The 16,887-nt window shown below is 35.1% G+C and overlaps 3 protein-coding genes across 7 annotated transcripts; 2 read left to right on the top strand and 1 right to left on the bottom strand.

Annotated features, from left to right (window-relative positions):
* Positions 1–795: 795 nt before the first annotated feature.
* LOC100795925 (uncharacterized) lies at positions 796–6,883 on the bottom strand. Of its 4 annotated transcripts, none has more exon segments than NM_001252806.2 (8): positions 796–1,283; positions 1,375–1,489; positions 3,953–3,989; positions 4,089–4,164; positions 4,311–4,366; positions 4,564–4,633; positions 4,796–5,102; positions 6,341–6,409. In NM_001252806.2, coding segments are annotated over 7 exon segments (879 nt in total). In that variant the 5' UTR covers positions 5,080–5,102; positions 6,341–6,409; the 3' UTR covers positions 796–1,042.
* Positions 6,884–9,399: 2,516 nt separating this feature from the next.
* LOC100795399 (cinnamoyl-CoA reductase 1) lies at positions 9,400–12,445 on the top strand. Of its 2 annotated transcripts, none has more exons than XM_003546185.5 (2): positions 9,400–10,425; positions 12,013–12,445. In XM_003546185.5, exons 1-2 carry the CDS (start codon positions 9,596–9,598, stop codon positions 12,173–12,175), a joined length of 993 nt encoding a protein of 330 aa, XP_003546233.1. In that variant the 5' UTR covers positions 9,400–9,595; the 3' UTR covers positions 12,176–12,445. The 2 variants fall into 2 exon arrangements, with proteins under 2 accessions (XP_003546233.1, XP_040865941.1); XM_041010007.1 differs by lacking the exon at positions 12,013–12,445 and adding an exon at positions 11,680–11,854.
* A 1,528-nt stretch (positions 12,446–13,973) lies between these two features.
* LOC100794863 (probable methyltransferase At1g29790) lies at positions 13,974–16,168 on the top strand. Its single transcript, XM_026125774.1, has 2 exons — positions 13,974–15,250; positions 15,922–16,168. The coding sequence occupies exons 1-2, from the start codon at positions 13,974–13,976 to the stop codon at positions 16,166–16,168; spliced, it is 1,524 nt and encodes a 507-aa protein (XP_025981559.1).
* Positions 16,169–16,887: the final 719 nt, after the last annotated feature.

The raw sequence follows: 16,887 nt of genomic DNA, 5'->3' as shown, positions 1-16,887 counted from the left end.
AAAGTATGACAAATAAAAGTTGACACTTTTATAGAAAAATATATCAATTTTATACTTGAATTATATAAAAACAATTTAAACTAATTTTTGCTATTTTACTTCAAGCAATCATAGAAATATTTATGTCACATTATAATTTGTCTATTCTTAATTTTCTTAATCTAGCAAATTTGTATAAATAGAATCTACACGAGTATTTTTTTTGTCGTGAAATAATATATATTTTAATCAAAATTAAATGGAATATTTTTTTATATAAAAAAGGTAAGGATAATCGACGCAACTCTTAATTTAATGGCACACCTGACAATTTCTCCAAAACCCAAGACTATAGCAGTTGCTTCACTAGAAAATAAAGCTTACTAGTGGTTTTTTTTTTTTCTTTTGAGAGAAAGCTTACTAGTAGTTGCTGAGTTGGATCCAATATTTACCTCAAATTACCACAAGACTCAAAGTGGGAGAGAGAGCTGTAAATCATCATGCAAGTTTATGTGCACGAGGACCTAAGCCTCAAATTTTATTTATTTCAATTTTAATAACATCTCTTTATGTTGTAATCATGGCTTTGGAGTTTATGATAACGGATTCATAGCATGTGAACTCCATTTGCATTACAACTTTATTTATTTTGATAAATATCTCGAAATTATTGTGGCGCCAATGTAATTTATATAATGACCTTGTAAATTCTCATGTCAGTTTCAGATCTTAAATACAGTTGATGTGTAGGAGACAAGCATTGGTACAACGAAAAAGCAGCCAGAGACAGCTCGTCAAGAATTATTAGCTTGCTCATGTTGAAAGGCTTGTAATCAACTACAGAAATAATTTTTAATTCATTATAACAGATCAGCCAATAATCCTCCAAATTACTTCTCAAAAAGTTAGTAGTAAATACTTTTCGAACTCTCAAGATAGCAAATACTTTTACTTTTGTCACTTTTAAAGCAATTAGGAGGATGCTGAAGTTGTGTTATGAAATATATGATCTCTCTTGATGAAAATAAACACAGACAACATGATAGTATTGCTTAGAAATGCATCATAGTTCATCATGTATTCTTTGTTCTAAAGGAGCCTCTGCATTATGAACACAGTCGCCTCTGACTTGATGAAGATTCAAGTCATCTGCAACAGCTTGGGGTCTTAGCTCTGCCTGTCCCACCATACCGGCTTTTATGGCCTCAGTTACCTTTCTCTGCAACGTAAGTAGTCCGATTCGCTTGTAAACAACATAAAGAACAGCAAGGGAGAACAACAAAAACCCAACCCCGATTATTACCCTATTCAAATAAAAGTTGAATTTCGTTAGCTTTCAGGAAGGGCAAACTGGGTGGTGTATAAAATCCATTTATTTATTTTTCCTTTCCGTACCTGTCTATGACATCTTGACGTTGCATTGTGGAGAGGAGATTTCGTGTTCTCATCAACAACGAGCGGTGCCCTTTATATTCACTTTCAGCCTTTTTTAACACCCCAGTTGACTCATCTATACATCAAAACAATTTTGCAAAACAAAGTTATTATTTCACACTCCTCACAATCATATTAATGGAAACAATTTCAGTATATCAGTTCATCAAGTCAAAAGTCAAACCGATATCATTGAACTAAAGTTTTAACAAGAACTCTATCACAATGAACAGAGAAGCTTCTTTACATTATGCATCAAAGGGAAGGTAAAAGAACCAGCTGAAGCTAAAATTGCACAAAGTCAGATTCCTAAAGATAAAGCTATAATGCAGTCTATAATCTACTACACTTAAGGAGCTATAGGTAATTCAAATTTGAAACCTGTATTACTATGTCATTGTTATTTGGTAGACTTAAAAAAATCAGGACTTAGTTATTACTTATTAGTGGTCAAAACTGATTAAAATACTTGGCTCCAAATTTTAAAAATTTGAACCAGATCACAGGTTAGCCTGACACCCTCTTGTTCTCTACTATGTTCTTAATGGCCCAGAGGAACCCTTTACATGTTAATAGGAAAATATGTAAAGTTACTAATGTTGTTGGAACCATATAAAATGTCCTCAAACAAGAATCAAACCTAACCTATGCCAAACCATAAAAAAGCTCAAGCCTATTTTTGGATGGAGTGAAAGGAAGGTGAAAGAAAGTAAAGGTTTTTAACAATTTTTTGTGTAATTTATATAAGGATCAATAAGAATCCCTCAAACTCCCTACAAGCATCCATTTTGAGCTTGTCAAAATTTGGGAAATACAACTTAAATGTTCAACCTCTTTTTTCTTTCCCTTGATTTTTGAGGAAAAAGAATGTTATCTTTTATCCCTTTGTTCTAACTTTTAACTCCTTACTTTCACATATTATACATTTTTCTTTACTCCATATTTCAATCCCAAATGATCCCTTAAAGGAGTGTTTTACCTTGTGAAATTAAAAAGCAAATTATTATCCTCATCAAAACCACCTGCATAGAAAGCCTGACCATTTAATTCCAACATATTCAAATCCAAACTATAATATCTTTAAGCTTCAGTTCACTATAATTAAAAACATCATAGTATATTATGCATTATAGCTCTAAATTTTAGGCTGATTGATTACACTTTCTACATATAAAATTCTTCAAATCCGTCAATACCTTAACAAGTTCAGCCTAATTGATGTCATAGAAGTTTAACAGGCTGCAAGATTTTTCAACTTTATTTTCTTCAATATTCAGCTTCAAGAGTGTTCTCATAGTTACTGAACTTGGGTTGTGGCTGGCAGGATTCTATTCTTAGATCTTATTTTGGTTCATTCATTCTTCTTAATCTTTTTGAGGGACAAGGTGGGGAAAGGGGGCCATAAAAAAGAGAATCCAATGAAAGGAAAAAATAAATGCTAAAGGAAAAAATAAATGCACATTACACACATAAAAGTTAGCATCATCAGAGTAAGACACCATGCCCTTGAAATAAATAAAAAATTGGCCAACCACCATTCAAAGGTCAAGCCCAAACAGGAGGAAGGGTGAGAAACTTGAAAAGTTTCTGATAAGATTCAGGAGACCACAGTGAATGATGTTAATAAAAGTGCAACAGTTAAGTCATGACCCCAACATATTATTGAAGGCAAATTCCATAAAAAAGGGATGAGGGACACATGAACACTAAGGAGGAGAGGCAGTTATGCTAAATGGAAATTGAGTGTGGCCCAAAAGTAATCAAAGATGGGGAGTGTTTACAATGAGGGCAGCTATGTAACTTTGGGAAAAGGAGGGGAGTTTATGGAATCGGCCTTAGGCTTGGGCAGCAAGTAGGCATCCATCTGCTGCTTCTTGTGATCTTCCTATTCTTTTTTTCTTTGATATTCTGCTTGATTTCATTTTCTACTAATATACTTTGATTTTCACAATTTGATGTTAATATAATCTCCTAATATCAATATTTTTCTGGTCTGTATCAGTTTTACCATAGCACTCTGTTCATATTATGTTAATTCAAGCAAGCCAAGCATAATCTTGGTTTTAATCAAATCTTTCAAATTATTAACAGATATTTTCTTTTCACTGCATTACATTTTGCTAGTGATAGAAAGAGAATGTGAAAATTTCATATGAAGAATTAATCTCATCAAATTTTTTTTAAGCTTATGAAACATAGATAGCTTTGAGGGCCTTGTAATATTGTGGGGTGGACAAAAAGATTCATTTCAAAAGAAAAGAGTGCTTTAAAATTATGACATGGAGCAGCCAGAAGCTATAAATGTAATAGCTGAAAGTTAATTTGAAACCCATTACCTACAACCCTCTTTCTTCCAATCTAACTGACTTATTTGGCCAGCTTAAAATTATTTTATACATTTTTATTAGTCTTTCAGATAAATTTCGCATACACCAAAAAGAAACATGATGTAATACCATATGAAATTAAAGTACAAATAGAAAGATAAAAAAATCCATCATCAATGCAGACATGGAGAGAGGGAGGAAAAAGTACCTACCAAGAGTCATAAGTGTGCTTGTGTTTCTTTCAACCTCCTAATCAAAGCAGAGATACAATGAGTATGATAATCAACACATCAAAGAAAGAGCACAATAAAATATAAGTTTAGAAAAGAAAGAGACCTAACTACAGACCTGAACCATCAATTGACGAGTACGACGAAGGCTTTCCGTGATGCTCTCTGCAGCAGATGTCATTCCAGCTTTTGTCCTGGAAGATCACAAATTAAAGGACAAAAATACTTCATCCTGGCATCATGCCAACTGATTTTTCCAATGAAATAGCACTAAGTGATAAATTAAAAAAAAATGAAAAGCATAATTTGAACCCAGCCAAATGAGACATAAAGGTCATACTGTAAATTGCGTCTGCGAACTGTGGACTCTTCTCCGCCACCCAGAAGTAGTTCTCTCTGCAGCATATAGAAATAGAATAAGTCACATTAAAGAAACACAAATCACACAAGTCCATGATCACATTCACAATATAACAGGTTTGCTGTTAATATAATCTTCTGCAACACTGGCTTAAATTCAGCAGGGTGGTCATTGATTAGAATATAATCCAAATAACATCACAAAAAGTTAAATAAGAAAGTAAGTATATTGCCTCCTCCTGAGCAGCTTTCCTCAAGTTAGCCTTCGCTTGGAGATTGGCATTCCGCAGATTTAACCGCAAACTGTTTAAAAAAAATGCACTATCTATAGAAATTGCAAACATAATAAAACTCATAATTCACCACTATTATAAATCAATGTGCTATTCAATCCAATTATAACAAGCAAACAAATAGGATTTTAATTTCCATTTAAGAGCAAAAGTGGAGAGATAGTGGGTGTACTTTTGAGTTAGTGTTTTCCAAGATTGAAGCAAGGCACGTGTGGATTGGACCTCTGGCTCAGAGGGCAATTGAGGAGCAAGAAGATCGAGGGTGAAGAGGAAGGAAGAAAGGAGAGCCAAGCCATCTTGAGCAATCCCATTCAATCTGGCGAGAGAATTTTTCTCCTCTTTTGCTCTTCCTGGTTTTCCATACTCTGCAATTGCCTCAATGTGCTCTTGCGTTTTCTTGTATGTTTCATCCCATTCCTTCTTCACTTTTTCAGCCTCCTCCACAACCTTGTCCATCACCTTGGTTGTATGTTATGTTTCTTCAGCAAAAAAAAAAAAGCTGTATGTTATGTTTTACATAAGGAAAAGAAAGCTAATGGACTCAAATTGAGGCCCAAAAAATCAAAACAGACAAAAGAAAAAAAAAAAGGAACACCCTGAAATGAAACCCTAAGACCCAGCCCACTGTTAGCATGCACTGCCTCTATGGAAGAGGAAGACAAAGCAGATTGGGTGCTTGAAAGGTCAGCAAAAGCAAGATGGAGGCCGCAGAAGCTGTTGCCGGTGACGGTGAAGGTTGCAAGGCCTTGTCCAGCAACAACGAATGTCGTAGAGCCTTGTCCGTCAACGATGCAAACGAAGTAGTAGCTGCAAAACCCACAAATCGCTGCAATTCTCTGCGATTTGCCCGGCTAATAGTGCCGTGACGAGTGTCTTAGGAGCGATAAGGGGCCACTCCGCTCCGCTACCCCGCGATCACAGCGCTATCATGTGCGATTGACTATGTTTGTTATTAACTTTTTTTTTAATAATGTGATCGTGTTTGTAATATGATACTTAACTAGTTTTTAGCCTGAGTATTGCACAGGTCAAATTCAATATGTACATTTTTTTATTATATAAATATTTATATGATTTGAAATTTTAAATGCATTGCATTATATACCAAAAGAACATAGATATTAAGATCATATGAGAGATATATGTCTTCTGCATAAGCACACCAAACATAAGAATAATGTTCACCTTGAAGGAAAACCACTTTATGCTATAGAACAAATTCATTATACCTAAACCAATTAAACTTTATTGTATATACCTAACCAATGATTCTAGCATATGAGAAAATGAGCTCAGACAATTAGGAGTAAGAAAATCAATAGCCCGTCAGTAAATATTAACCCAGAAAATGTGTTTGTTGGCAAAGGCCAGCTCTCAAGGAGCTTCGGAAAACTACTTTAGTCTGAGATGTGAAGTGAATCACGTGTATTTATGTAATCACAAATCATTAGTTTCTTCTTCTGCTCTTTATGAACCCCACCAAAATCTAATTTGGAACTTATAAACCGTTACATGGGAACTTTTTTTTTTTTTTCTATAAGAATCCAAGACAGTGTCAGTATTTACAATAATTCACGCACACTATTCAGCCAACTGAGTTAGACCCCCTTAACACATGGAAAGTAAAGCTATTGGTAACTGGTAATGCAACCAATAAATTGCATCCGAGAAAGAACAACTACGTTACACATTAAATTAAGGAGTGAGAATGAAATACCTTGAGTAACGGCGACTGATCCAGCCAAGAGAGAGCAAAAGGTGTTGTTGAGATTCCAGAAGCAAGCACGAAGGAATCAAAACAAAGACCTTGATTTCTTTTCGAACAACAAAACACAAAGTAAGGGTTTTCGTTTGGGACAAAAAATATGAAAAATGAGGTTTTTTCTCTTTCGGTTGGTTTGTGAATTGTGAGAGAGAGCTTTGTCTTTGCAGGCTAAAATTTCAGGGCATTTACTATTTACACTCCCAATTTCATTTTTTTAAAAATTTCTTTTCTAAATTACCCCAGTAAATGCTATACCTCTTTTGGAAAGAAACATCACACTCCTTCTCATATATCCTGAGTTCAACCAAACAGTGTGGTTACCCACTTACCCTACGATCTTGCCTCGGATCAAAACCACCAATATATGCTGGTAACCACCGTGGAAAAAGCAAGCTCACCCTAGCATTGATGAATGATGATCGTGCTCGCCATCTCCGACAACATCGAACAGTCACCGCCAAGCACATGTGGAAGTATGTTTTTTTCGGGAAGGGGAGGGTGTGTTTTTCCAGGAAGGAGTACGGGAGGGAGAAAGATGAGGGGAGTTTAGGGGGAAAAAAAATCAAAAATAACGGAAAAGGAGTGTATAAATAATAAAGAGATTGTTAATAGTAATTTCCAAAAATATTGTATTTTTACAAGTTTTTATTGTTCTTGTTATCTGATTATTTATGTTATTTAATATTTAGTTTTTCTATAATTATCACTCTATATATCTCTTTAATTTTTTTATCCAATATATGATAAAAAAAATTACATGATAAATATGATCAAACTAAGACAATTAAAAACATTATAAGAAGATCAAAATGAATAAAAAAGAAACAAAGACAAAATTAGAAGAAACATCAAGTACTAAAATTTAAAATGTACTAATGTGAAACTTAAAAAATTATTGATTAGGTCATTGGGTTGGTTTGAGAAAAAACTAAATAAATTTGAGAATTGAACAAATTACAATTAATTCATCATATGATCCGATAGATTTAAAAAAATAAAAAAGAAAGTTGATTATTCTATTGTTTATTAGTTAACGATATGGATCCAAAATATCCGATAGATTTTTTACTTCATTTTTCTTTGATGAAAAAAAATATAAATTCGTAAACACGCTCGATAATACTAATGTTACACCTCATAGACACTACCTCCCCTAAATTTCAATATAAATGAAACTTAATTTGTTCAATAATTTTATACATGATAATTGTAATATTCTACCGTCGTCTTCTAATGTGCTTAAAAAAGTCATTATGAAAAAAATGTATCCTCTTTTTGTTTGTTAAGCTCATGACAAGCTTCATAATCTTCATAGGTCGTTCATTTTAAAGCAGTTTGAATGACACATGAATACTTCTCAAAAGTTCTTAGTAACATTGGAGCTTCCCTTCGAATTGGTTTTTCTCGTTCTTTAGTTAATCTAATTTGACATTATATTTCTTCAGTTATATTGAGAATGCTTTGGAAAAGAAAGATGTTTGAAAATTTTCGTCCTTTAAGAGGCATCAAATAGGAAGACCCTTTATTTTCTTATCTTTTGTTTGTACATGGAATGTATCTCTCATCTTATTATCCTTGTAACAGAAAATAAGGTTTGGAGTATGTTAAAGCTTGTGAAGGACGACGCCCTTAATTATCCATCTTTGCTTTGTTGATGATCTTATCTTATTTGTCAAAGCTATAATCTCTGAATCAAGTTGATGTTATGAGTTATACTCTAGTTCTAGACAAAGAGTCAATCAAGCTAAAACTATAATTTATTTTTTCTTGAAATATGCATTGGAGTATAAACTACTTTAGTGTTTCAAGCCATGCCTTATTATCCAATTAGAAGACATTTTTATCTCTTGTAGCAAGGCTAACTCTCACTTAATCAATCCTCTAAGCCTAGCCTTATTATATAATGTCACCCAATTGGTTCTTGAAATTCTTGAACTAACACCAGTTTTTCATGGGTTTCTAGGGTTACCTTTTAATTCTTCTATAGAATCCTTTGACCTTCTTATTCTTCAATTCATGATCATTAGACATTGTTATTGTAACCTCCGAGTCAGATTCAGGAGTGACTCGATCATATTGACCTGATCTGGATTAAACAGTTGTAAAATTCGATCTTGCACAATAGCAACACCTCAAAGGACCAGGGGAGAGGAGTCTACTCATGATACTGAAACCCGAGGATCGGAGAAACGAAATCATAAAGACCTAATGTGACTAAAGAAACTAGTAAATCACACACTTGAATGTTTTGACTATATCGTCTCAACCTTTAGAAAAAACTTATATCGGAACATATTTATTTAATTTTTTGGAGTTACTTGTTAGCGTTACATTGTGTTTCACTCCTTTCTTCCACAAGAAAATATGCAACATTAGACCACTTGGTTTTGTGACAACTCACACGTTAATTTTGAAGAACTTTTCTTCCTCCTTTTCTTGATGCGAGAATGGGAACCTCTTGATAGGGTGAGTCATGCTTTTCAAAACATGAATAAATAAAAACTTTATTATGAGTTATCTTTAAAGTTGTTATTTTTGTCATTGTATAATCTTAACCCGATTGATGCGAAAGTAAATAAAGGAGTGCCACAAAACGAAGGAGTAATCAAAGATGATAAAGATTGTGTTTGCAGTTGCACAGATAGAGGTATACGATTGTGGCCTTAATAAAAAAATTAGATAAATTAGTTCCGAAGCTATGTGGAGTTGATAAAAAAATATAAATTTAATTTCTAAGTAGATAAAAAGGATGATAAATTAATAATAAAATAGTTATTAAATTATGTAATTTAATGTTAAATTAATTATTAAAAATTATAACTAATTATCAAATTTATCCTTAAATATTATAAATTAATAATAAAATAATCTCACATATTTAATTATGAAACTAAATTATTATATGATTTATACATTAAAAAATTAATTTTATATTTTATATTTTTTATGAATGAATTTATTATCACATCTAATGAAAACAATGATACTTTTTGGTAACATTTGTCATTTATGCAAGTTTTTTCTTTCTTTCAAATGAATTAAAATTTTCAGTTGAAGTAAAAATAAATGAAAATAAAAAGTGAAAAGTTAACTTTCATTTCATGGTATTACATTGTAGCTTGAGATGAGAGTTGAGAGGCAGCGTCTTCTTCATCAACGGTGGCGTAGGGATCAATCCGTTTGATAGAAAAACCATTTCCATTTCCAATGGCTAACGAAATCCCTCACGATGAGGTAGTGTGCGTTACCGGCGCCAACGGTTTCATCGGTTCGTGGCTGGTCCGAACCCTCTTGGAGAAGGAGAACCCACGCTACACCATCCACGCCACCATCTTCCCCGGCTCCGACGCCTCCCACCTCTTCAACCTCCACCCCTCCGCCGCCAGCCGCCTCACCCTCTTCCCCGCCGACCTCCTCGACGCCGCCGCCCTCTCCCGCGCCATCACCGCCTGCTCCGGCGTCTTCCACGTGGCCTCCCCCTGCACCCTCGAGGACCCCACAGACCCCCAAAGAGACCTTCTCGAACCCGCGGTTCAGGGCACCCTGAACGTCCTAACCGCCGCAAGGCGCGTGGGCGTGCGGCGCGTGGTGCTCACCTCCTCGATCTCCGCGATGGTGCCGAACCCGGGGTGGCCGGCGGGGCGGGCCGCGGACGAGGCGTCGTGGACGGACGTGGAGTACTGTAAGGGAAGGGGGAAGTGGTACCCGGTGGCGAAGACGGAGGCGGAGAGGGCGGCGTGGGCGTTCGACGGCGTGGAAGTTGTGGCGGTTCTCCCGGCGACGTGTTTAGGGCCGCTTCTGCAGCCGGATCTCAACGCGAGCTCCGCCGTGCTGCGGGAGCTGATGATGGGGTCGAGGGAGACGCAGGAGTATCACTGGTTGGGTGCGGTGCATGTGAAGGACGTTGCTAAAGCTAATGTTTTGTTATATGAAACCCCCACTGCTGCTGGTAGATACCTCTGCACCAATGGTATCTACCAGTTTTCTAGTTTTGCTGCCATGGTCTCTGAATTGTACCCCGAATTCCCTATTCACAGGTTTGATTTTTTTCCTCTTAATTTAAGTTAAATTAGTGTTCCAAATGACGAATATAATGTGAGCTAAAGGGTAGAATTTTATACGGTTAACCAATCAGAAATCAATTTTGATATTGCTTTCTCTAACATGACTTGTAAGGTGGTGTAAAAACCTACATGGCGGTTCAAGCTTGGATAATGGTGTGAAAACCTTTATCGGTGCATATATTATTTATTAAAATATATTAAAGAGAAACTTTGACTCAAATAAAGGTGTGATTCTTAAAGGCGGGTCCTGGCGTAGTGATAAAGTTGCGCTTGATAATCGATTGGTTGTAAGTTCGAAAACAGTCTCTTTGTATATATGCAAGGGTATGACTGCGTACAATGACCCTCCCTCATATTTCTGCATAGCGAGGAACCTTTTGGCACTGGGTTATATTATGTTTTTAAGGGTGACTTTCATTTGAATTTAACTAGAATGCGTTGACACAATAAAGGTTTTTTTTACTGTAATATGTATGGTAAGTTTGTTGACTTTTGTAATGATTGGTTTGTTGGTTTAAAAGTCATATGTAGGGTGATATCTAATTGGTTGATAGTGTAAAAATTTCTTATTTTCTTACTTTATACACTTTTACACCCAGGAGCTAAATCCTTTTCAATTCTATTTGGTTTGTGTGCCTTGTGTATTGTATACTTTATAGTGGTGCTTTACTGGTGCTGCTGTGTTCTGTGAACTATATGCTTCTCCTGTGTGTCATATGTAGTGTAGTTTGTGGAGAAATATAGATGGGTGGATGTAGTGAAATTAGTTTTGCCACAGGGGGAATAGGGACATGATAGGAAGATGGCATGTGAATGTGAAAACACTATTGTAATCGACCTTGGGTCTTTTGACTTTTTCATTGATGATATGAACTTCTCGTTGCCAGTGAGATTCAACTCCACATAGAGTAGGTTGCTGAATATATTAATAGAAGTTAGGGTTGAACGGGGTGTAGACTATTCAAACCATACTCTTGTGATTCCTTAAAATTACCTTGCATCATTTTCAAGAAACACTGATGCATCTTGAAGAAAAATATTAACAAGTTAAAATGTATTTCATTATGATGGATTTAAAAAATGCACCTGTGTTTTGTTACAGTGTCCCCTTTTCCCCTTCCATCCATCTTTGTGATCGACTGCCTGTCATTTGTGAAGTATCCTTTTTTTCTTTTTCTTATTGCATTTTATGTCAGCCCTTTACTTTCTCACATAAGTAGAATACAGGTAAAAGAATTTCAGTTCACTACAAGAAAAGGAATGAATTTTGGTAACACAAATAATGGAATTTGCTGGCGTATCAACTTGGCACAGTTTAAGTTTTGCATATTGGAGTAGTAATGAGGAGCTCAACAAGATAACACATTATTTTAAATGCTTTGCTTATTGTGACCATTGAGGAAACAGGTACCTGTTGCTATGTATCCAACATGTCTCCGCACTATTTCATCCTTTTCTATTGGGTTAAATGACTTTATCTGGTTTCTAGATTCATCATTCATGGGTATATTTTGAAGTAAAGGCTGCCAAAGTCTCTGAGCAAAAACGAACTACTTGCAGGTTCCCAGAAGAAACGCAACCTGGCCTGACAGCATGTAAAGATGCAGCAAAGAGACTAATGGACTTGGGTCTTGTCCTCACACCAATTCAAGATGCTGTGAGAGAAGCAGTGGAGAGCCTCATAGCTAAAGGCTTCCTGCAATGCACACCCTCACAGAGTTAGTATTTAGATTTCATTTAGTTTTTCTCGTAGGCATAAATAACCACTGGTTTATTTTCTTTTCCCCCTTTGATACAAGGTAGAAGTAATAATGAATATAAATATGCCAAGTTTATTGAGGTAGAAGTAGAGTAATTAATCTCTTCTTTTGTTATATTTATCGGCTTCGTTTGGAAAGTAACATTCATTATCACTTCTGTTGTTGTATCACTTGTCAAGTTGTCCTGACATGGTATTGTTGTGACTGCTCATTTTATGTACAAGAGTTATGGTTGAGACTTGAATCCTTTCACGTAAAAAGGTGTGTTTTGTGTTAAGTGAAAAGTAGGGGTGTATTTATCTTTGATTTTAATTAAAGTATCTCGTACCCAGTTTCAAAATTAAAGATAGATATATCCTATTCACTTGATACACTTCAACTCGAGAGAATCCGAATCCAAGGAAAACCGCTCTCAATTGTTTTTAACAGCTCCAAAACCGCTTATGAAATTCAACAGGAATCTGGCTCTATGCATATAATATAAAAACAGAATAATATTATATAATCTGATTTTTTTACTCAATTAAAGAAATAGGCAAAGTGTTTGAGAAAAACATCACATGATATTAAATTTGTGTTTAAAGTGAAATATTTAACTGATCACAAAGAATCTGGGAGTCCTTTTCTCTCTCAAGTTTCCAAGAAATTTGCAATAAAGACATATCCTATTTTTTTGCTAAGATGGTTTTAACTTGTAAGACCTTGAGAATGACTACGTTAGTCTAGACAATTCATACTCAAGTTGGAACTCATGGAGTTGTTATGTGCGTTTGCATTCAATTCAAGTAAGATGTAGCTTGTAATTGAAATCTTCACAAGTGTTTATGCTAGATCAGCATGCGGTTTTGGTTTATAATATATGTTGCAATCTCCCTTTTTTTGGGTGTTAGGATGTTGACAATGGAAGTCTCTTAAATTCAGTTTCCATTGATTATATTAAATACTCCATGGTCAACTCCTCCTTCTTATCAAGAATCTTTCTAGTTATTTTAGCAGAGATATTAACAGTGATATCCAACCATTAAACTTGAGGGGTTTTGTAGCGTTCACTTGTATTTTGACAATAACAATGGAGGATTCTTCAACCATTATTCCATTAAATCAAGTTGCTATTGATACATAAGCAATAAATAGTTTGTCACAAAGGATTTTTGCCTAATTCTTCAAATTGTTATAACATCAATTAATCTTCTCTTCTTTACCTTTCTAAGAGCATCCTAACATCAAATTGCAGTTAATTCTTCATAAATCTTTGGTCTTTCAGGTTTGATAATGAACTCAAAGCAATAACTCTATCAAGGAGAAAGAATATATAATAGAAAACTGACATTACCGATCAAATCTCTCGAGCAACCAAATTATTGCTAAAAAATGTCAAGTAATGTGGGGTTGATATGGATTTCCAAGACAAAATATATTTAAGATACGTGAGCTTGTGGGCGAGATCCGCAGATAGTGCTCAAGTAACAAGCAAGCTATGAATAAACGGCATTCTCAACTTGAAGGTGCTACAATTTCCCTACCATTAAGGTGCAGATCACAAGGCATATTATATTACATTCTTTGAACGTCCACACCGGCGCTTCACAATGACCAATGTTCATCTCCCACTAGAAACATGTACAGAACGTGGAATTGTTATCCCTCCTTGGATCTATATATCATTAAATTTCCTTAATGGTAACCTTAAATTACACAAACATTTCCCCTCTGTTCACTTGTACCTCTTTTTTTTTTTTTTCCTTTCTCTTCTAATCCGTCATGGGAAATGAAGCCCATGACCAACAATACTCAAACAAATTGCAAGCATATGGTCACAGCCAAAAGCACAAGCTGAAGTCTATTTTGCTAGTCATACTCACCAACCTTGTCACCATTTACATCTTCACTGGTCCAATCAGTTTTTTGTACCACTCCTCTACGAGTCCTCGTGACTCGAATTCTATCTTGATGGAACTCAACTCCACCAAAGCTCAACTTGTTGCCACTCACTCACTCTTGTCTGAACTGCACCACAGACTCAACTCCTCTAACTTACTTGTCCAGGCACTGCTCATTGATCTCACGCGCCAACAAGAAAAGCAATCCAACAGTGCTGATCAGAATCAAGTGAGTTTGAAGGTAGGGAGTGATGAGCTCAGTTTTGCACTTGGCCCTCACAAGCTCCCTTTTGGGTACTCACCGAGGATAGGATCAGATGAGATTCACCTGCCTGCCGGTGCATCATGCATGAGGCTTCATGAGGAGTTAACCCAATATATGGCATATGAGATTGGAGGGGAGTGCCCTATGGATGATGTGCTTGCACAAAGGCTCATGCTCAAAGGGTGTGAGCCGTTCCCTCGTAGGAGATGCCGCCCTAAGTCTCCTACAAATTATGTGGAGCCAACACCTTTGCCTGAGAGCCTTTGGACAACCCCACCAGACACTAGCATTGTTTGGGATGCTTATGCTTGCAAAAGTTACCAGTGTCTCATTGACAGAAAGAACAAGCCAGGCTCTTATGACTGCAAGAACTGCTTTGATTTGCAAGGTGAAGAGAAGAGTAAGTGGATCTTTGATGATGGTGGACTTGATTTTGGAATAGACCAAGTTCTTGCAACAAAAGCCATGGGGACGGTTCGTGTTGGACTTGACATTGGTGGTGAAACTGGAACATTTGCTGCAAGGATGAGGGAAAGGAATGTGATCATCATCACAAGCACACTGAATTTGGATGGCCCTTTCAACAACATCATTGCATCAAGGGGTTTGGTGCCAATGCATATTAGTATCTCCCAAAGGTTTCCTTTCTTTGACAACACACTGGATATTGTGCACTCTATGGATGTCTTGAGTAATTGGATACCAGACACCATGCTTGAGTTTGTACTATATGATGTATACAGGGTGTTGAGGCCAGGTGGTCTGTTCTGGCTTGACCATTTCTTTTGCTTTGGGTCACAACTCAACAAAACTTACGTGCCAATGTTGGATCGAATTGGATTCAATAGATTGAGGTGGCATGTTGGAACCAAACTTGATCGCAAGAATGTGTTGTACATTTCAGCCCTAATGGAGAAACCAATGACTTAAGGTTAAGTGTATGAATGAATGCATAGGATAACTTAATGATGAAGGTTTTTTTTTAATTATCAAGTGAGAAAAGTGAAAGATCTTGACCAATTTAGAAGTTATCCTCTTTCTTATAAACCTAGACTGTACCCTTAAGATCGATAGTACTTTACTCCTAATTTCTTGCATTGGTGGTGATGGTCGTGGGTTTCATAATCTTCCAACCAGATTACGAGCAGCAAAGACCATAGAACTGATTAATGATGATAAATCCTTTGATACTTTGTGCGAAATCATTCGGTTAAAGCATTTGTTGTCACTATAACCAAAATAAAAAAGTTGAGCTAGAAAACTTATAATGGGTAAATGATAACACACAAGTATGTTAAGGTGAAAATTGTATTTTATTTCCTTATTTTCTATTTTTATATTAATCCCATAACATTTTTTTAATCCTATATTAGTTTCTTAACTCAACCATAGTTGTCCTAAATTATGATTGGTATTCTACTAGGACAATTTAAGGGTCCTTTTCTACGTGTCTAATAAGGTGCAAGTTATGGTACTCTCCTGTGGCTTTATCTCATCTTTAAGTATACATTTGCTAGGGGAGATAATTAACTGGCGTTGTTTAGCAAATTGATCATATAAGCAGCCGTGGTGGCCATAATAGCAGTCATGTTGGTGACAACGATGATGATCATGGTGACAATCATGACGATGGTGACAGCAGTAGTAGCAACAATGATAGTGATGACGATGATAATCATGATGATGATCATGACAATGATGGTATTAACACTAACGGTGATCATGTTAGTGGTGACGACAATAGTCATGATGGCGACGGTGATAGTTATAGTGATGGTGATGGTTGTGATAACAATTTTGTTGTAAATTAAATTTTTAAATATTTAATTTTTTATTTGATAAATCTTATAAAAAATTTATGATTAAATGAAATTTTAATTTAAGTTTAAAATATTTTAATTTTAACCTTTTATGTTAATCTAATGAATGAGAATAATTATTTTCATTTTCATATAAGGAGATAGTTAAACATATTATATATATATATATATATATATATATATATATATATATATATATATATATATATATATTCTTACTTTGAAATTATTGATGGTTTAATAGGATGGTAAATCATAACTAATTAATAAAAATAATTTTAATGCAAAGCGAAATAAGAATTTTTTTTAAAAAAGAAAAAGTGAAAAAAAGGCTTACTACCAATTGAACCACAGCGTCATTGACTTGCTTCACATGAATTGAGAGGATCATCTCCCGACAGATATATTCCTGATTCATTAAAACCACAAGATTATAAGACAATCAAGTCACGGGTGTCATATAATACATCATATAAATGTAAACAATGAAATTGATATAAGTAGGGTAGAAGAAAGGATTTTTAATTTTTTTTAAATGAAAGTTCAAATTACTTAAATAGTTGTGAATTTCCTTCCTATTATTGTGTTAGATTTTGAATTTTATAAGGCCACTTCTAAATTAAGAAATGATTAAAGTAATTCTATTATAAACAACTCAAATCAGAATTGTCTAGTTGTTAAATTGTTTCTAAGATTACGTTTAAAATTGG

The sequence above is a fragment of the Glycine max genome, chromosome 15, assembly GCF_000004515.6.
Source record: "Glycine max cultivar Williams 82 chromosome 15, Glycine_max_v4.0, whole genome shotgun sequence".
NCBI lineage: Eukaryota > Viridiplantae > Streptophyta > Magnoliopsida > Fabales > Fabaceae > Glycine > Glycine max.
The sequence above is the reverse complement of the archived record's forward strand: the minus strand, read 5'-3'. Positions and strand labels throughout refer to the sequence as shown.